Raw genomic sequence first — 21,324 nt, forward strand, 5'->3', positions numbered from 1 at the left:
ACATCGACAAGATGCCAGTCACGGACATATCAAGCTTGTCTGACTCCATAGCGGGCTGCAACGATGTTGGATCAACTTACGCTATATCAAATTACCAAAGTCCTTACAGCTCCTCTGAGTGGACCTTGCCACTTGATTATGCTGATAGTATAGCACCATCAGCGCAAACTCGAGCTTACGAGATTTCGGTAGATCTTCCTGCTGCTTCAGACACGCAAATGTCGACCGTCATCATTAACATAAATTACCCGGATTCATCAGTACTTAGAATCACGATACCTACGCAAACCCCTGATAATGCATCAGATTGCCTTAGGTTCTTCGATACTGATCAGTGCGATGCTTCACCTATAGTACGTGACAATCAATCTACAGTGCCATCGGTAATTTCTGAAGAGGAAACAATTTCAGTACGCCCAGTCCAGCGTACAGTGGATGTTACTGAAGTTCCTGAGACTAATTATCCAAAATCAGATGTAGCTTCAATCATCTCTTGGGATCCACAACACGTGGTTGACGACATCTTGGGTAATCAGTCTTATGTTGACCTGTCAAACGTGGGAATACCTTCAAATTCGGAAGCCGAACATACAGATACCTGGTATATCCCATCTACTGGCATGACAGATTATAACAACCCCCGAAGGGAATCATGGAATACAGTGAAATCTGGGCTTTCTAGTCTATTCTCCAATGTCTATTCTACCCTTTCCTCAGGTGCCACACAAGTGTTCGAGTCTACAAAAGATTTCTGCAAACGTATGACCTTCGATTCAAGACTTAAATCCAGTGAAACGACATGTCCATCTTCAACACACCCAAACATGTCAGGCTCCCCCCAGTCAGATATATTATATGACACAAATGGTTTGCCACCGAGAGGGCACCTACCTAATGCTCTCTATTCGAGAACCTCGGCGATCAGGAGGAAACCAGTTCCCACAGATAGACTATATGATACTGAAAATCCTCCTCCTTGGATTGTTTAAAAAGATATTAGTGATGTGGAAGCTCTTCAGAGAATGATGTGTTTGTAGCTAGGGCTGATCATTCAGGTTTGATAGGAATGCTTCTTTTGTATTGCTTGGCAAGATATAGACCTGAAATGTATTAAAAGAATGTTGTTGTGGTATCTGCCTCCTTGGCACTTTTTGATCAGGATCAATCTACTGTAACTTTTCCTCTTTCAAAGATACTCACAGCATATTGATCCACCCACAAGGAGGACCAAGCAAACGAGAACAAGAGACTTATTGTAAATGATACTGTACATTAGCAGATAATGCTATCAGGGCGTCTGACTCAGATTTTCCTGCCCTACACAATTCGCTGAATGTGCGTTATTATTTGCTTGTCCCGAAGGTTGTCAAACGTCACTTTGCAAGGGGTTATCAATTTGCATTATACTTCATTTCAAGAACGATATTTGACTGGATTAAAAATAGAATTATAACTTCTGAAGCTTTTTGTTCGCTAAATAAGCGGACCAGTAGATATCCATACCATCCACCAGACTCATCTTCTTTGGTTTCCATCCAGTCAAAGCGTCTCCCAAACTAGGCTTAGCAAGGGTCGTAGAAGTCCAAGCCTCTTGTGATGCTATTTTCATCGTCAGTACATCCTGCTGTATTATGACTATAAGAATGACTCACATCCTTGTGGTCGCTTGTGTCTATACCCTTTACAGCCTGATACCCTAACCACCGCATCTAGTATATCTGTAAGTCGCTCTGAAAACTGATTGGATGCAAGAAATATCTGTCCCCTGCAGATTGGTCCCTGGAAAAACCCAAGGTTAGTCTCCACCCTAATATGATCGTGTCATCTACAGGTTGTGCTCACCCTTTCAGCTACCCTTAAGTACAAATCTGCCATATCATCCGTATGTATCGATGCGATTCTAGTATCCTCTTTGTAAATAGTCTCAAAAATCTTTTCTTCGGTTTTACTGGCTTTAAGAGCTTCATCAAATATATAACTACCGATTCCTGAACCATCTCGACCATACACCACTGCTCCTCGTATGACTATACCATGAACTTTCTCACCTTTAAGAGTCATTAGCTTTTGATTATGCCAGTCAAAGTTGATGACAGCTACTCACTGTCCAGAACTGGTCCCTCGATCAGCGGACGCCATTGAACCGATTCATTGTACGTCGTCGTGGGCTGTCTTTCATCGGTCCATTTCTCTAAACCACCATATCCTCTCGTCATAATCCATAATCCTGATGTATATATATATGTTGGCTTAGGTGAACCTTTTGGTCTGTCAAGATAATCGAGGAAGTTATGAAAAGTGTCTACAGCAGGTTTAGCACCATTGGCTGAAAGCGCATCGATTACTATCCGATATCATAAGCTAATAACTCAGACAAGGACCATACCAATAGCTTACCAACGTCACACTTAGCAGCTATCTTTCCCCATTTCTTCTTGCCCTCCTCGCTGAACACATCAACGACAACAGGTAAGATCTCTCGAGGTCCAAGTTTTTCCGCAGCGGTCTTCTCGGATCGAGAGGTACCGTAAACTATATGACCTGCTCTCACGAATGCCTCAGCAGCTGGTAATCCGATAAATCCTGTAAGATGCGCAATTGTCAGTCTAGCTAGATTCTGCAAGGCCATCGAGAACTCACCTGTAGCTCCAAGAATGAAGACCTTCATCGTTGCCAGAGAGATATAGTATATTATTAAATAAACATTACTCGTTCTGAAATCATCACCATTATATCTGGCTTTCACCCTTTCACCTCTTCCGGTATTATAGATCCGGTTTATCAAAGTGGAGGTCTAATGGCACAATGGCATTGATAAGCGGACTTCTCCGAAATCAAAGAATGCCACATCTTGCTGAAGATGGGAGGTTTGTGGAGATGCACTTGAACTCCGGTAACGTTTGATCGGTTACTATAATTTCTGAAATTTCAGATTGACCAAAATAATAAAGATTTCGGGACAAACTTATCATCGTCTGTTATATAAAAGATAAACAGAGTGAAGCAGCAACTTCGCTGCTTGAAAATCTGGCACTCAACTTAAAATGGAGGTAGAGGCTCCAATCAGCATCAAGATGGAAGGCGATGGTGAAAAGCCTGCTGCTTCTCCTAACTATCCTCTCAATTTAGACCTAAAGCAACAGCTTATCCTCCTACTGAGTGATCTTGGTTACACCCCTTCGTCGACCTCTCCTGTTTCTGTGCCTCGAATCATCTTCGACTATGCTATCTCAACAGACGAACCTTCTTCTGCATCAGAACTCCTTGACGCGCTTTCTTTGCTTTGTGCCTATGAAGGCTATTCCACCATCGTCATTGCAAGATTTCAACCTATTCTTATCGACCTCTTAGCTAGATGGCTCAACAACGCCGCTTTTTCAGATGTAGACTTGCTAGAAAGGAGACTCAGTGTCCTAACTTCTCTCTGTGATGCTCATCCGGAATTATGGAGGTAAGTTAGCGGCTACCTTACTGGCTGCGCTCATGCTAACATCACCCATCTAGTCTCATTACCGCTTTTGTCCTTAAATCGCCCTTCCACTTGTCACCTATCTCCATTTTATCAGGAGAAGATTTCCGAACAACTCCTGTAGAAAGACTACACTCACTTCTTCTGTCACAATTGCGACTTATGATTGCGGATCCAGATATAGCTCAGCGTCACGATTGGCCCATCGCTCCTCTCCGCGCTCTACGAACCGAACATCCTGATAGTGGTATTCGTTACTTAGCCATCCAGATTCTAGCTAAACAAAGAAAATGGAGCGAGCAGAAGAGAATATCAATGGAGAGAGAATGTATAGGAGAAGTGGATAAAGTAGATGTCAATATTGCATATGGAAGTGAAGTGATCTTGTTGCCAGGTGGAGGACATCAGGTAAGAAAAGTCATAGTAGATGGGTGGATATTGCCTATACTCGAAGCTCAGCGTATAGCCCGTGGTGAGTTTAGATCTAGTCATTGTTGTTGTTGCTATACTGAATTCCATATAGATCGTCATCCAGTATCAGACTTTACATATTCTCCCACTCCAACTGTTACTCCTTCCGACCTTTGTCCACATGTTACGCTTGTTGCAGATACGTTATTATTCTGCTCCTCTGCTGGTATTGCAGCTCCAACTACTATTCACGTTCGTACCCAGCCCACCGACAATGCACTGAAATCAATATGCCCTCTCTTACAACGTAACCTTCCAATCCTTCTCACCTCCCCACCCTCTTCCGGTAAAACCCACATCCTTCAATACCTTTCTTCCGTCATTTTCCCTACCAAACAAGCTACAAATCGAATACTCACAATTCCCCTTGCGGATACATCTATCGACGTCAAGAGTTTGATCGGTACTTATGTTTCTTCTCCCACCAAACCAGGGACTTTCGAATGGATGGAAGGTGCATTGGCTAAAGCAGTCAGAGCAGGAAGATGGGTTATTTTCGAAGATGTAGATAGGGGAAGTACAGAAATGTTGGTCACGTTAGCCGGTATTGCTAGAAGTTTGAAAGCTGGAAGACCTGGAAGAAGAGCCAAATTGTCAATCCCCGGAAGAGAAGATATAGAAGCAGGAGATGGATTCGCTTTACTCGTGACTAGAACAACTCGATCAGGTTACACAACACCAACTTTCTTTGGTCATCACATCTTCGACGAAGTTCACCTTGATCCACCAACTGATGACGATATCCTTGCTATATTGTCTGCTCGATTTCAACGGCTTCCCGAGTCATTGCTCACAACACTAGTCACTATCTGGCACCAGCTACGGCCTTTCGACAAGCTATCCGGTCAAGTTAAAGCTAGAGATATCGGTTTAAGAGATTTAGAGAAATGGTGTGCAAGAGTAGAGCGAAATCTTCCTTCTTCGGCATCGCTTGCAACTTTAGAACAATCCGGGTCAAGCCTACTCACGAACCCTATCTTGCAAGATGAGATCTTCTTAGAAGCCGTAGACATTTTCGTCGCTTCTCTAGATAGTAAAGGTGTTTCGTTGCAGAAGCGAGCTCAGATGCTAGAAGAAATCTCAAATGGCTTAGGCATGGATACCGATAGAGTGTCAGCTATGGAAGGCAGAAAGCCAAACTTCGAAACTAGTCCCAGCTCGAAACAGCTACATATCGGTCGTATTGTGATGGATGTCGCAGCTTCTTCACGTAGAGAAGCAGCATCATCTTCCCGTCCTTTTGCTCTCACCAAACCATCCTTAGTCCTTCTCGAACGTATAGCAGTATCACTGGCTCTTGGTGAACCTACTTTGCTTGTAGGTGAGACTGGTACCGGGAAAACAACTGCTGTTCAACATATTGCCTCAATCGTCAAGAAACCCCTTACTGTACTCAATCTGTCAATGCAAACGGAAAGTAGTGATCTACTTGGTGGATTCAAACCTATTGATGCTTCCATCTCGGCAAGAAACTTACACGCAAGGTGGCAAAAGCTATTCTGCGAAACTTTTAGTATGGGTAAATCACAAAATGGTGCTTACGTGGAAGCAGCAGCCAAAGCTTTAGCTGGTCGAAAATGGGGTAGATGTGCCGATCTTTGGTCTTCATCAGCTCGAAGAGCTATCGACAAACTTGGTAAAGGAGAAAGCGAGACTGCTTCTCCCGCAGAAGGCGCACCACCTAAACGTCGGAAAATCACCAAAGCAACCAAAGTTGCAATTCAATGGCAGTCTCTACTAGTTGATATATCCGACTTTGACTTGCATCACGTCAAGATGAATAGTAAATTGGTATTCTCATTCGTGGAAGGTCCTCTAGTAAAAGCTATGACATCTGGAGAATGGATTTTACTAGACGAAGTCAATCTTGCTTCCCAGGAAACCCTAGAAGCAATATCAACGATCTTAGAAGGACCTTCAGCATCACTGGTATTGACCGAAAGAGGTGATGTTGAACCTATCGCTCGACACCCTCAATTCCGTCTTTTCGCCTGTATGAACCCTGCTACGGATGTTGGAAAGAAGGATTTACCACCTAATCTGCGAGCAAGATTCACAGAACTTTACGTCCCACCACCTGATGACGATAGAGAAGCTTTAATTGCTATTGTCTCCCAGTATCTGGGAGATGCTGCTGCTGGCGATAGAAGTATTATTTTGGACGTTGTTGAATTATACACTACACTCAAAAAGCTGTCCGCTGCTAAAGAAATTGTTGATGGGTCCAATGCAGCACCCCATTTTAGTATGAGAACCCTTGCTCGAGCTTTAACTTTCGCTGTTGAAAGTGCACCGTTATTTGGTCTACGTCGAGGTATATGGGAAGGTTACCTCATGGCTTTCACAATGTCGCTTGACGTGAACAGTGCCAAAATTGCCCATGAAGCGGGCGAGAAATATATCTTAAATCCAATGAAGAATGCCAGAGCTGTTCTTGCTCAAATCCCTTCACTTCCTACATCAGCAGACCCCGATGATTTCGTCAGATTTGGTCCTTTCTGGCTTCAACGTGGGCCCTTACCTCCAGCACCTGAATCAAGATACATTATCACTCCTTCGGTTCAAGCCAAGCTCTCAGATCTTGCACGTGTTATCCTCACCAAACGATATCCAGTCTTGATTCAAGGTCCGACATCAGCAGGTAAAACCAGTGCAGTAGAATTTTTAGCTCGTCAAACTGGTCATAGGTTCGTGAGAATCAATAATCACGAACACACTGATATACAAGAATATCTCGGTACCTATGTAACAGATCCTCAAAGTGGTAATTTGGTTTTCCAAGAAGGTCTTTTAGTCACAGCTGTGAAACAAGGCCATTGGATTGTTCTTGATGAATTGAACTTAGCACCTACCGATGTATTAGAAGCTTTGAATAGATTGTTAGATGATAACAGAGAACTAGTTATTCCTGAAACTCAAGAAGTCATTAAACCTCATCCTAATTTCATATTATTCGCTACTCAGAATCCTCCAGGTTTATACGCTGGTCGAAAAGTATTGTCTAGAGCTTTCCGAAATCGATTCCTTGAAGTCCACTTTGATGACGTACCCAAAGCTGAATTGGAAACTATCCTTTGTCAGAGATGTCAAATTGCTCCCTCGTACGCTAAGAAGATTGTACAAGTCTTTGAAGAACTTCGACATCGACGTCAAGCATCTCGAGTATTCGAGTCAAAGAGTTCTTTTGCTACACTTCGAGACTTGTTCAGATGGGCCGAGAGAGGTGCAGTAGGATATCAACAACTCGCAGAAGATGGTTATATGTTATTAGCTGAAAGAGCTCGACAAGATGAAGACAAGGTTGTGATCAAGCAAGTCATCGAAGATATCATGAAGGTCACTATCAATCAAGATATGTACTCGCTTTTCGATCCCTCTAGCACCGTTCTCACAAGAATGCCTACTACCACTCTTCCGCCCACTAAAATGGTATGGACCAAAGCGATGCAACGATTGTTCGCTCTGGTTGCTGCTGCTTTAGCTCATAACGAACCAGTTCTTCTTGTCGGAGAAACTGGATGTGGTAAAACGTCTGTATGTGAAGTTGTTGCGCAAATGTTCGGTCAACAGTTAGTAGGAGTCAACTGTCATCAAAATATGGAAACTGCAGATCTTTTGGGTAGTCAAAGACCAGTCCGAAACAGATTGGAAAGAAGGTCAAGAATTATCAATGCTCTCAGTCAATTTGGACCAATTTCAACCACAACAACCGATGATGAATTAATGTCTATTTGTAGTGAATTATCTAAACGAAGTGATATCGATCAACAAGTCATTCAGCAATGTAAACGAGAGGTCAAACAACTTTCGGCACTTTTCGAATGGTCTGATGGTCCACTTGTACACGCAATGACAAACGGTGATCTTCTGTTACTCGATGAAGTATCTTTGGCAGATGATTCAGTACTAGAAAGATTGAATTCTGTTCTTGAACCTGGAAGAACACTTGTTTTAGCTGAAAAAGGTGGTGTCGATATTGACGAAGCTACCATAGTGGCTAATGAACAATTCCATGTTGTGGCTACAATGAATCCTGGTGGTGATTTCGGAAAAAAGGAATTATCCCCTGCGTTAAGAAATCGTTTCACTGAAATCTGGGTTCCAGCATTGAACGATAGAAGTGACATCTTACAAATCATTGGTCAATCATGGAAAAGAGAAGAACTGAAAGAATGCGGTCCATACATTTTAGATTTCTTCTCATGGTTTGGAGACAAGCTAGGTGACTTATCTGGATTGGGTCTACGTGATATCCTAGTAAGTAAAATCACATTTATGCTAAACTTTGGCTAACAACTCTTATAGGCTTGGGTCAGCTTTAGTAACGATATGTATACCAAAGGTCTGAGTGCAGCGCAAGCTTTCGTGAGTATCATCCTTCCCGCTAATTGAATTATAACTGATCATGCTATAGCATCATGGTGGTCAAATGGTTTTAATCGATGGTCTTGAATCCCTTCCTCAAGTCGCTGGAATGTCCACAACATCTATCGCTATACTCCGAAACGAATGTTTATCTCAACTTGATCAACTCGCTTCCGATCTTCCAGGCGGAGTGGACCTGAATACCAAATCTGATTTGACGGTCAACGTGTCCCCAGAATCCGTCTCCATTGGCAACTTTGGCATTCCTAGAGGTTCTATAATATCTGAAACCTCAATGTTCAGATTTGAAGCTCCTACCACAGCTCTCAACGCTATGCGATTACTTCGTGGTTGTCAATTACCAAAAGCTATTTTACTTGAGGGAAGTCCCGGTGTCGGTAAAACAAGTCTGGTTTCTGCTCTTGCAGCTGTAGCTGGACATCGACTTCAACGAATCAATCTTTCCGATCAAACTGATCTGATCGATTTATTCGGTTCTGATCTTCCTGTTGAAGGTGGTCAACCTGGTGAATTCCATTGGAGGGATGCAGCATTCCTTGACGCTATGCAAAAAGGTGATTGGGTATTATTAGATGAAATGAATCTTGCGTCTCAAACTGTCTTGGAAGGTTTAAATGCTGTATTGGATCATAGAGGTACAGTGTACATTCCAGAATTAGGCAAATCTTTCGATAGACATCCAGATTTTAGAGTCTTTGCCGCTCAGAATCCTCTTCAGCAAGGTGGTGGTAGAAAAGGTTTACCTAAATCCTTCTTGAATCGTTTCACCAAAGTTTATCTACAAGAACATACATCAGAAGATTTAATGATTATTTGTAAAGATCTTCATCCATTACCTAAAGATATAATCGAGAAAATGATTGTATTCAATGAAGAAATGAGAGATCAAACTATGGTTTTACGTACAATTGGAAGAGAAGGTAGTCCATGGGAGTTCAACTTAAGAGATCTTTTCAGATGGTTCAGCTTACTTGCATCTCACAATGGGTTGGAGAAAACCCAACATCCCGCTGAATTCTTTTGGATGGTGTATCGACAAAGGTTCAGGAATGAAAGAGATCGTCAAGCTGTTACTGAAATATTTGAGCGGATCTTCGAGATGCAAGTGGATACTACCAGGCCCACACCTTACATCAGTCCTTCGTATCTGCAAGTAGGTCATTCGCTCATCAAACGAGGAGGCAACTCCACCATCGACATTCCACTTCAACATCATCATCTCGATATCGCTCAATCAGTTCTTAAAGGTATTGAATTGGGCTGGTTGATTATATTAGCTGGTGACTGTGGTATCGGTAAAAGAGCTTTAGTAAGAGGTTTAGCTGAGGGTGCCGGAAGAGAACTTGGCGAATTCGCTATGCATCCTGGAGTCGATACTTCGGAAATCCTTGGTAGTTTCGAACAACAAGATGTCAGTAGACTATTAGATTCTGTTCACCGGGAAATCACTACTTTAGTGAAATCAATATCCGACTCCCATCCTTCTATCGCTTCGCGCTTTAGCGAGATCAAACTTGCAAGACAACAATGTGATAACAATACCAATATCAATGCCATTCCTTCATTCTGTCAACTCTGTGAAGAAATAATCAGTCAACTTACCTCACATATAGATACCAATTTGGCTCGTCAAGCTTTAGATAAACTTATTAATGTTGGACCTAATGCAGTAGGATTTGCATGGGTTGACGGACAACTTATTCATGCAATAAAAAATGGTGGATGGTTCCTGATTTCAGAAGCTAATTTGTGTAGTGCATCAGTATTAGATCGATTGAATAGTTTATGTGAATCAAATGGGACTCTAGTACTAAGTGAAAAAGGTTCTTCAACAGGTAGCCCAGAAATCTTAAAACCTCATATGAATTTTAGATTATTCATGACTTACGATCCAAGACATGGTGAATTATCAAGAGCTATGAGAAATAGAGGTGTAGAATTGTTCGTTGCAAAACAGGAAAATGGAGATGGTTCTACATCAGAAATAATAATATCATCGATACTTGCTGATCATTCATTACTTCGAAATACATCCACCCTCAATAACGTTGAACCCACATCGGAAAATATGACTAGTGGTGCTATAGCTTCAATAGTCGCCAACAATGTATCTAATCAAAGTCAACAAGTCATTCCGTACCTTACAAGGATCAGTAATATCGTAGAGGAATCGCAAAAAGCTATATATGTATCTGCAGCTCAAATTCTCAGTGATGAACCACTGGTTTTGGCTCTTACCCACCAAGCAAGTCAAGCCGGTCTCAAGCAAATAATGCAATCGGATTTTGCTGGTTCATTAGTAAGTCATCCATATCTGTCAGCGGGACACCTTAGGCTGATTCATAAAACCATAGCCCATTGATGTTACACTCAACTCTAATGTCCATACCGAGGCCTCTGGCCAAGTTTTCACCCTTTTGCAATGTCTTCTTCGTAACGAGGGTCGAAAAGACGAGATTCAAGCCTGGCTGTCAGATTCCGCGAACGCTAAAAGCATTCTTGCTATTTCTGCTGCTTCGATTCGACGTGGCCCATCGAGAAATAAGGCTCAAGCTGGACAGGACATCTACCCGTTCACCAGCTACTTCAGGGAAGTCATCAGACAGCAGTTACCAGCTCTCATGGGCGCTAATCATGCTTCATCCCACGAGGTAAGTAATCAAGCTTGCTATCGAACTTACCGAATACTGCTAATATCACTCACAGGAACTGCTTGAACGCCTCGATCGAATCTGCATATATGTTCAATTAATGGAAGATCATGCTAAGAATAGTACATTCGATTACTCATCTACTAAATTACTGGCAAATTGGCTTCAAGAAGATATTCAAGGGGTACCTATATTATCTCCCCTTTTGGATAAATTGCAAAATTTAGTCAAGACTGTTCAATTGACATCAGGTTTCGGTCAAACACAAATTTGGATGCTTTTCAGAGATATCGTTGGCGACGGCAACAGAAGAGGAGATCTTGATAGGTTGATACAAATGGCTGATAACGTGCAAGATCCTGGTAAGTCTGTTGAAGATCCGAAATGTATAGTGTTTCTAATCTCTGCTCATAGAGCTTCGAAAGTCAGTATTACAAGCGCTCTCTACTATGATCGATCAACCTTCTTCACCTGAATCAGTCACTGAACTTGAAGCTCTGATTACTGGTACTCGAACTATCAGCGAAAAAGATCTTGATATTATCCCAGGATGGACCAATTGGTCGGTATTGAGCACAGTGGAATTAGCTCTTCTGCAAGGTGTAAGTAGTCATCATGTGTATCAGCTTGACAGTTCTTGGATCAAGAGCTAATGTCTATCTCTATAGACCGCTCAAGACGCTATGAAAGTATTATTGCAAGATATAACCATTGAGATAGGCTCATTGATCACATTAGAGAGATCCTTCGGGATTTCTGCAACACATGCAGTCACATTTCAGGCAGTATCGACTTTCTTGCAGAGATTGTGGGATCATTCAAATTCGAACAGCGAGGTAGGTTAACATGATTGCTTTGGTATATTTACCGCTGACTTGAATTTGCAATAGGAATTGGATGGACCAGCTAACCTCTTCAAACCGGTAAAATTGGCTTCAGCCCTTCGGTTCAGGTAAGTCCGCGCACCAGTACAAGGTTACAATGCAAGCTTGAGCTCGAACTGAAGTCACAATCCTGTAGTAACACCGAGATGGTGAAAATGTCAGATATTCCTCAACAAGATGATGCTCTTCGCTTCTCCACCGAAGCTATTTTATGGGGAACTAAGGTTACCGAGGATCGAAGAAAGGATAGTTTGTCTTTAGCATTGCACTCCATCAGTATGGTGAGTGATAGTTTAGCAGCAAATGTAGTGATTCGCGCAAAAGGCTAACCTATCAAGCAGATTTGTTCGGCATTTGGCATCCCATACGTCGCCAGCAATGACGCCGCCGCAACCTTTTCACATGTTAGCAAAGCTATCACGGAAAACGCTAGTGATGCCAATATGTCATATCTTCGCGATGTTCTCCTCAAGAGAATTACACCAGCTTTCGACCAAGTAACTAAGAATCCTCAAGATCTTGGTTCTATCGGTTCAATCTGGCTAGCAGTCTCACGATTCCTCATCGACCTTTACGTCACCAACATTCCGATCGATCCCGGAGTCAGGCGAAGTCTACTTGGAGAAGTATTAGACATCCGTTTAACATCCGCAAAAGAGGAATTGATGGCTGCTGAAAAGGGAGAAATCGCTATCAAGGGGGTTGCCGATTCGCCTCGAATTGCTAAAGGTTACAGCAAAGTAGAAAGTCTGGAAGCAGAACAAGAGTCCCTTGGTCCTTCACTTGAAAGACCTTCTGATGCTGTTCGACTATCTTATCTATTCAACGAAGTCCATGCTTTCATGAATGATCCTTACAGTGAAAATCGAACAACCGAATTAGTCAACGCACTTAACGAAGATCATGCTCAAGCTTTCGCACGAGAAAACGATTTCCAACTTGCATCTGCAGCTTTCGTTCAAAGACTTTCAGCCAATTATCAAGATATGTTAGATCTCGTACAACCGATTATTACCGCTGTGTTGTTCGGCAAATTCGGTATGCGAATTCTTGCTAGAGACGCTGAACTTCGTACTGCTAAACCACCATCAACTGTATCAAGTATTGTTGAATTCCCTCTTGTAGCTGGCTGTCAACGAATGACAGAAGTTTCCGATAACACTGTCGATATCTCAAATCGAATTGCTACCCAATTACTTTCGGCCTCTGCTCATTCGACGCTATTGGAAACGAAACAACAGCGAGTAAATCATCTACCAGATATCTTCGTTCAGTTGGATAATCTTTATCGAACATGGAGTAATATTAGACTTCGAGAACAACAAGAAGCTCAAGCTTCAGAAAGTTTGTATAGAGTTAGAAAAACTGATATAGAAGTTTTGTCCGACCAAGAACAAGAAGAAAAGGAATTTGCAGAATTATTCCCTCAATATGAAGATGCGGGAGCAGAAGATTCAACGCCCGCAAAAGTCACTGATGACGAGGAGAAGAAGGAAGACAAACGGTTCTCTGCCGATCAGGTCTCTGTATTCCATCAACTTGTCCTTCAGATCTTCGGATCCAAAGCCTCAACATCCAATTCTCTGTTGAAAGGAATGATCGATGATACTCTTCATAACGCTTTCAAGATATCAGCGTACAACGAAAGACTCGATAATACCAGTATAGCATATCAAGTTGCACTCTTACATAGAAAACAAGTAGAAATCAAAACTTCTCCTACTCAACCTAATTTCTACCTTTCACCTAATGAACCTGAAGTTCGTAAAGCTCATTCTCTTCTCGTTCGATTAGTCAATCGACTTGATCATTTGATTTTAGAATGGCCAGAACAAATGGTTCTTCAACATATCAAAGATCGTTGCGAACGTATCCTGATCTTGAACACTCGAAGTCCTGTAGCTCAAGTACTTTCAGCTATGGAACAACTCTTGCTTCATACAGAAGATTGGGAAGCTTATGCTAATCGTGAAAATTCCCTTGGCAACTTTAGAGACGAGATATCTCGCTTGATTATTGATTGGAGAAGACTTGAATTAGCTTCATGGATGAGATTATTGGATGATCAAGCTGCTCAGTATATCGCTCAAGATAACGAGTGGACTATGCGATTGTATGGAGCACTTATACATGGCGCGGTCAGTTCTACAGATATCGCTAAACACATCGAAGAAGTTTTTCCTATGATTTCCACATACATCAATACAAGTTCATTCGGTACTTTCTCTTCAAGGTTACAACTCTTATCATCGTTCCAACGAATGGCATTTGAACTGTCTACTCAAACACCTGGTCTTGCTTCAATCTCAACCTTACTTTACAATGTACTTGCTAATGCTCGTTTATTCGAGCCGAGATTACAAGATCAAATGCGTGAACGAAGATCAGTCATTGACAAAGCTATCAAAGACTTTGTTAAATTAGCAAGTTGGAAAGATGTGAATGTCTTCGCTTTAAAAGCTAGTGCTCAAAAGTCGCATAAACATCTTCATAGAAGTATTAGGAAATTTAGAGATTTACTTCGTCAACCGGTCTCACCTATTCTTGGCGAACTTACAGGTATAGTTTCTCAAGAGACACCTGTACTTTCAGAATCAACCAATTCTACTGTATTTCAAGTTTCTACTTTACCTTCTACCGCCATTGAAGCTAGAAAAGAAGCCAAACATACCATACCCGAGAGACTCAATCAACTGGATCAGACTTTCAATAGATACAAACAAGTTCACGATCGAGTCAGAACATCACTTATTGGTACAAGTGCTTCGCACATGGATAATATAGCTATAGATATCATCGAAACTGCTGCTGCTTTAGCTAAAGCTACACCTTCATCTTTGACTAAAGAAAATACCAAGATTGTTAACAACCTTGCTAGTAGAAAACGTAAAGCTTTCTCAGACCTTCTAAAAGCATTAAGAGCTTCCGGTTTCTCAAATGCTGTTAGAGCAGATCAACTTGCAAAACAACAATCTACAATCTGGTTAGCAAACAGACCACCAATTTTAGTGGAAGGTTTGCCAGAAGAATTCGATATAACTACTGTGAAGAAAATCGAATCTTATCACTATAAGATGGATGTCATGATGTCCGCTCTAAGAGCTTCTTTCAATGGTCATAATGATGATATAGCTTCTCAAGATTTGGAAAGAGGTATCGGGTTCACCGAGTCTGTTTATGCTACTGCCATAATTGAAAGAGACAGGTAAGAGAGTCCCCCAGTATCGTCATGATAAGACAATATACTAATGTATCAATCTATAGAACTGTAAACGAATTGCAATCACTTACTCAACTTTCGGCTATCCTCAATCGTCTGCGTCATTGTGCCCAATCTTCATCTTTGGCTGGAAGTCAATCTATTTTGGATGATCTCATTCAAGCTGAATCAACTACAACGGAAATCCACACTGCTCTAGTTGAGATAGAGGAAGGTATAAGGCAATTAAGGGAATTGCAAGGTGTACAAGTCAAGTCCAACGATATGGTAGTTCTACATGAATTAAGACAGGAAACTACTCTACTTGTACAAGCACTCTCGTTAGCTTTGGATTCATCAAACGGTTCCAACTGCTTAATCTTTACACAAGGTAAGCACCCTTCTGAGATTTGGCAAAAGGCAAAACTGACTAGTTCTCGCAATAGCTGAGACCTCTCTACTTGAGACTTGTAATACTGTTCGATCACAACTTATCAAATCTCTCGCGGCTCAAGCTATCACTTCGCCTGAACTTCGACATCTCTTAAATCCTGTCGTGAAGATGGTGCAATCTATGAAACAATTCAGTATTCTTCAGCCTCAAGCAGGATTAGCGTCTCAAGTCTGGAAAGCCAGTGACGAAACCATTCAAAGTCTTTTGGTTGTCGCTCAACAACTGAAAACACCTTCACTACCCGAATTTAAAGAAGATGAACCACCTCATATTGCTACAGAACTCAAGGAACAAAGAGGATTTTCTACCTCTTTACGTGTATCTGAGATCATCAAGCGAATCTTAACCTTTGTCGAACACCTATTTGACGATCAATCTGCTTCAACCACTGCTCCCAATTGTCTCGCTAGACTTCTTCCTTTCATCGAGACCTTTGCCGAATCATACGCTCAAGCCATCAATGCCCACTGTCAAATCGTCAAAGCAGCTTACAAGCTCTCATACGTTGTCGGAAGAGTCATGTTAGATTTAGCTCAGAAAGGGTTCTGTAAACCCTCTGAACAATCGGAAGATGACGGTCAAGGTGGTGACGGAGAAATGGTAGAAGGATCAGGTATGGGAACAGGTACAGGTGATAAAAACGTTTCTAATGAAATTAAAGAAGAATCACAAGTTGAAGGATTACAAGGAGAAGAAGAGGAAGAGGAGAATGATCAACAGAAAGGTGAAGATGAAAATGATGATGCATTTAGTATGGATGAAGATTTCGAAGGTAAATTAGAAGATGGTAAAGAAAATGAAGAACAAGGTAGTGGAGATGAAGATGATGACGAAGAAGAAGAAGATCATGATGAACATGTTGGTGATGTAGATCCATTAGATCCTGGTGCAGTCGACGAGAAATTCTGGGGTGATGAAGAAAAAGAAGAAAATAACAAGAATGATAATAACGATGAATTAATGGATCAAAAAACTCAAGAACAACAAGGTGAATCTGAAATGTCAGCAAAAGAGAAAGAAGGTCAAGAAAGTAAAGAAAAAGATAAAAAAGAAGAGAATCAAGAAGAACAAGGTGATCAGGAACAAGAACAAAAACCTGAAAGTAAGCAAGATGGACAGAAAGGTAGTGAAGAAGGTGATGAATTAGATGAAGAGACAATGGAAGAGCAAGGTGATGATGAACAGGGTGAAGAAGAAAATCCATCTGGACCACAAGATCAAGATCAAGTTAATGTACCTGAAGGTGATAAACTTGATTTACCTGAAGATCTGAATTTTGATGATGAAGATGGTGACGATAATGAAAATCAAGGTGACCAAGATGATTTCGATGATGATATGAAAATGTCGAATAACGGTGACGACGAAGAAGGCGATGATGATCATCCTGATAATGATAAAGGTTCAGACATTGACATGGGTGACGAAGAAGAAGGCGAACAAACTGAAGAAGCTCCACCTGCAACTGGAATAGGTGAAGATGAAACTGAAGAAGAAGCTCAAAACGAACAGAATGTAGATGTTTCAGCTTCAAATGAGATGAATCAAGAATCTGAACTTGGTCAAGGTATGAATGGAGAGATTGAAGGTGAATCCAAAAAAGAGAAAGAAGGTGAAGGTAAAGAAGAAGAAGGGGAGAAAGAAGAGATCGAAGCCGATGCACAAGGTCAAGATGGGTAAGTGAAATCATCGATTCTCTTAGTAGTATTATAGCTAATCGTGTTTTCCTCCATTCATAGAACCGCTCCGAAAGAACAACAGCAATCTGGTCCATTCAACGATCAACAGCAATCTGATGGTCCAGTCGACTCCTCAGGTGCACCTCTACCAGCTCAAGATCAATCACAACCACAATCATCGAGAAGTTTAGGTGATATAATGAAAGATATCAAACGTAGAAGGGATGAAATTCTTTCTCAACAAGAAAGAGAACAACAACCTCAACCTACTGAAGATCAACAAGCGCCTGAACAAGCATCAGGTCAAGTTGAATATATTCAAGATGATCAAACCAAAGAAGATGATATGCAAGCTCTTGGTAAAGCTGGTGAAGAAGAAAGACAGAAATTAGAGGATCTGAACATTATCGATGACGAAGAACAAAATGATGTTGAAGGCGAAGATCATCGTGGTATGGAAGATGATGGAGAAGCCAACGACGAACCAGAAATAGATAATGGAGAATTCCAAGAAAGGGAACTAACCCATAAATCTGCTGCCCCAGCTGACGAAGATAGACAAAGAGAAGAAAAAGCCTTAACTCAAGCTGATATCGGAACTGGACCTAAAGGATCAGCTGCAGATGATGACGACGATGATACTATGGATTTAGATCTTGATACCACTGAAGAAATCGAAAACGTCAATGATATCAAACTTGAACTTGAAGATGATGAAAACGAACCTGATATTGCCATTAATGAATCAGCAATAATCTCTAAAGGTGATCAAGAAGCAGAAGATTTATGGAGAAAATATGCTAGTGAAACTAGTGATTTATCTTATGCTTTATGTGAACAATTGAGATTGATTTTAGAACCTACATTAGCAACAAGGTTACAAGGTGATTTCCGTACAGGAAAAAGATTAAACATGCGGAAGATCATACCATATATAGCATCAGAATATACAAAAGATAAAATTTGGTTAAGAAGAACCAAACCATCAAAAAGAGAATATCAAGTCTTATTATCTTTAGATGATTCAAAATCAATGTTTGAATCCTCTTCAATTGATTTAGCATATAAAACTTTAGCTTTAGTTTCACAATCAATGAATAAACTAGAAGTTGGTCAAATCTCAATAGCAAAATTCGGTGAATCAATTGATATCTTACATCCATTCAAATCAGACTCGCCAGGGTTTACAGATTTAGATGGTCAAAAGATTATATCAAATTTTACTTTTAATCAAAATAAAACTGATGTTGCTGCGTTAGTTGAAAGAACTTTAACATATTTAGCTGAATCAAGATCAAGTAATTTAGGTAGTAGTGGAGCAGATTTATGGCAATTACAAATTATAATTTCTGATGGTATTTGTCAAGATCATAATAAATTAAGAAAATTATTGAGAAAAGCAATTGAAGAAAGAGTCATGATTGTTTTCATTATTATTGATTCTTTAAATCAACAAACATCGTCATCTTCAACATCAAACGCTCCAACTTCAAAATCAAATCCTAAAACAAGTATATTATCAATGCAAACTGTTGAATATAAAATGATCAATGGTGAGATGCAGTTAGATATGAAAAGATATTTGGATACTTTCCCATTCGAATTCTTCGTTGTTTTAAGAGATGTTGAAGCTCTTCCTGGTGTTTTGGCTGATACACTTCGACAATGGATCGCTAGAGTTAGTCAATCTCAAGAGTAAATACGGAATGAAAATGACTGGGACTAGTAAACCCAAAACATGAACTCGATATGTATACCTGTAAAATGTACCTTTATCTATTTATACCCTTCTTTTGGCTTTTGCAATAGATTTATAGATCAATTTTGTATGTATTATTGTATTATATTAGTATTTAGGTTATAATTGTAAACATATATGCATCGTTTTGATGAAAAAGATATCATGACGATTATTGCGCCCTTGTTTCCAAGTGACAAAACTAATTCGATCAAAGTTGTGGAGTCATTGGATCCAAGTTTGATTTGCTCATGTTGTTTCTTCTCTCTTTCTTGTCTGTTGCACTTCCCAATTCTTTAGTCTACCCTAAAACCTATACCACACCGTCCAACACCTTGACTGTTTCTGACCCATCTAAAAAGCTTTACACACAAGAATCAAAATAATTGTGAGCGATCATCTTAGACATAATATTGATGTGTACAATCAATATATTACACTATGAGCTGACGAGATAGTGTCCTTGTCGTAACTGAATATAGGAGTCAAGATGCCAGCTGATCGAACTAAAAGCAAAGCCAAAACAACTCCACCTATTACCTCAAACTCAACATCATCGGAAGATGGGGGATCTGCGACTAATAGTACACCTACAAAGAAAGGTCCCGGTGGTTGGTCATCAGCCGAAAAATCATTATTATTTGAACATATAGTCAAGTTTGGAGAAAATGATTTTGAAAGAGCTGTTCCAGGCAAAACATCTAAACAAGTAAGTTTACGTTTTACAGTCAACTATACGGCACTATCAAGCAAATGATTGCTAATTCAATAAATGGTTTTGTATCGATTATCAGGCAAGGGAACAATGGAAGTGAGTGATCTTGTGAGGTTATGCGTGTTATTCAGCTGACGAGACATTCGTTGATCACCAAAGGAAAACACTCCTTCCCCAAATCAGAAAACAATGCGGATTTTTTGGTTGATCATAGAGGCGACTAATCAGAATCCATTTTGGACTTAGAAAGAGGAGCTTCATTTACTCATCTAGGTATTATCCATGCATAGCAGCTAATTCTTCAACCATCGTTCAAGACGCCTTCAAGACTGGTGTTCTACAGTCTTACTCGGTTTTCTTCCCGGGTTCTACCTCTGACCTTATACCAAACATATTCAACCACTAATCTTGCTTGTAACCAAAATTATATATCGCTCTTCCTGTGAAACACAACCATAAAACAATCATACTGATTATAACACCTTCATTCTCTTTCAAACCTAAACCAAAATTCCAACCTTCTACCGGACCTATTAAAGTTAAGAATGCGGGTGAAATTAACAGTGGACACCAAGTATCAACTAACATCCAACCTTTTGATTTCAATTCTACAGGCGTGGTCAAATTTAATTTGGGTTGGAAGAAGTTGAATGTTGAAAATGCTATAGATGCAAATGGTACTGCTAATAAAAATGGAACCATTATCAATGATGTCGGAGTGATTGGTATTCCCCTTGTGACGGTCGTATTGGTAGGATATAATAATGGTATCACTGAAAATCTAGTCAACAATAAAGTACGACCTATAGCATCTGGTATGGCTAGTAACAGTTCTAACGGTAAAGATGGTTTCGATGGGAGAAGTCGAGATAAAGGTGTTCGGGTTTGTATCGCATCTATGGGAGAGTCACATTAGCTTAGTCCGTAGAGACTTTACAACAGGTGCAGCAAGCTGGGGTGTAATCACTCACGAACGCCGCAAAAGAGCAAAGCGATGTTTGGTGTGATAAGCCAAGAAGGTGTAGACCCTGTACACATTGCTATATGGCGGGTAGCATTAGCAAAGAAGTTATGCTAGTACAATCTTGCACCACGAACACTCACCCAGAAATGTTTCACCACCAAAGACAACAATCATCAAACCTGCTAATTCCTGCCATAAAGTAGCTCTTTCTTTCTTTACAACTATCTTGCCCTTCTTGGTCTTTCCTGGTGTAGTGGTCGGCTGAGGATCGAAGACACCAGTCGCTATCCAGTTTATCACTGATGATAGACGCATTGCTCCTATGACATCTATTGGAGCGAATGGAAAAGAAGGATGAGCGGGTTGCAGTAGTGGCTGTAAGGTTTGATGGAGAGCGTTGAAGGAGGACATTTTAGCAGCTAACCTCGACAGGAGCTATAAATCTGTAGGCATTACAAGTTGTGATATGTTATTGATCTCGTGAGATGTCGGTAGTCCTTGTTCGACAGTCCAAATGCTGATGACCTATTATACTTATACGATCCAGCGGTTAATTTATGATAATTGCTGGAATCAATGTTAGCGTTACCTTAAACTTTACACCTTGACTCTGTCGGCTATTTACAGTGCGTAGTTTTACGTCGTTCGGGCTAAGTTTAGAGATGGTCAAGCACTCCGACTATAATATCATAATTATATAATTACGACCACTAA

General features: G+C 40.6%; 5 protein-coding genes across 5 annotated transcripts; 3 read left to right on the forward strand and 2 right to left on the reverse strand.

Annotated features, from left to right (window-relative positions):
• Positions 1 to 11: 11 nt before the first annotated feature.
• Positions 12 to 989, forward strand: L201_001694 (uncharacterized protein; the record flags this gene model as incomplete). The annotated part of the gene is made up of 1 exon (XM_066217481.1): positions 12 to 989. One exon carries the CDS (start codon positions 12 to 14, stop codon positions 987 to 989), a length of 978 nt encoding a protein of 325 aa, XP_066073578.1.
• Positions 990 to 1,447: 458 nt separating this feature from the next.
• Positions 1,448 to 2,668, reverse strand: L201_001695 (uncharacterized protein; the record flags this gene model as incomplete). Its single annotated transcript, XM_066217482.1, has 6 exons — positions 1,448 to 1,599; positions 1,653 to 1,779; positions 1,843 to 2,048; positions 2,105 to 2,344; positions 2,398 to 2,583; positions 2,641 to 2,668. 6 exons carry the CDS (start codon positions 2,666 to 2,668, stop codon positions 1,448 to 1,450), a joined length of 939 nt encoding a protein of 312 aa, XP_066073579.1.
• A 406-nt stretch (positions 2,669 to 3,074) lies between these two features.
• On the forward strand, positions 3,075 to 18,892 carry L201_001696 (uncharacterized protein; the record flags this gene model as incomplete). Its single annotated transcript, XM_066217483.1, has 15 exons — positions 3,075 to 3,451; positions 3,505 to 3,941; positions 3,993 to 8,197; positions 8,246 to 8,305; positions 8,355 to 10,625; positions 10,681 to 10,977; positions 11,033 to 11,339; positions 11,392 to 11,579; positions 11,646 to 11,813; positions 11,868 to 11,929; positions 11,998 to 12,142; positions 12,203 to 15,066; positions 15,126 to 15,451; positions 15,507 to 17,190; positions 17,254 to 18,892. The coding sequence occupies 15 exons, from the start codon at positions 3,075 to 3,077 to the stop codon at positions 18,890 to 18,892; spliced, it is 15,030 nt and encodes a 5,009-aa protein (XP_066073580.1).
• A 529-nt stretch (positions 18,893 to 19,421) lies between these two features.
• L201_001697 (uncharacterized protein) lies at positions 19,422 to 19,854 on the forward strand (the record flags this gene model as incomplete). Its single annotated transcript, XM_066217484.1, has 3 exons — positions 19,422 to 19,640; positions 19,726 to 19,742; positions 19,806 to 19,854. The coding sequence occupies 3 exons, from the start codon at positions 19,422 to 19,424 to the stop codon at positions 19,852 to 19,854; spliced, it is 285 nt and encodes a 94-aa protein (XP_066073581.1).
• A 194-nt stretch (positions 19,855 to 20,048) lies between these two features.
• On the reverse strand, positions 20,049 to 21,021 carry L201_001698 (uncharacterized protein; the record flags this gene model as incomplete). Its single annotated transcript, XM_066217485.1, has 3 exons — positions 20,049 to 20,542; positions 20,618 to 20,686; positions 20,751 to 21,021. The coding sequence occupies 3 exons, from the start codon at positions 21,019 to 21,021 to the stop codon at positions 20,049 to 20,051; spliced, it is 834 nt and encodes a 277-aa protein (XP_066073582.1).
• Positions 21,022 to 21,324: the final 303 nt, after the last annotated feature.

The sequence above is a fragment of the Kwoniella dendrophila genome, chromosome 2 (assembly GCF_036810415.1).
Source record: "Kwoniella dendrophila CBS 6074 chromosome 2, complete sequence".
Lineage (NCBI taxonomy): Eukaryota > Fungi > Basidiomycota > Tremellomycetes > Tremellales > Cryptococcaceae > Kwoniella > Kwoniella dendrophila.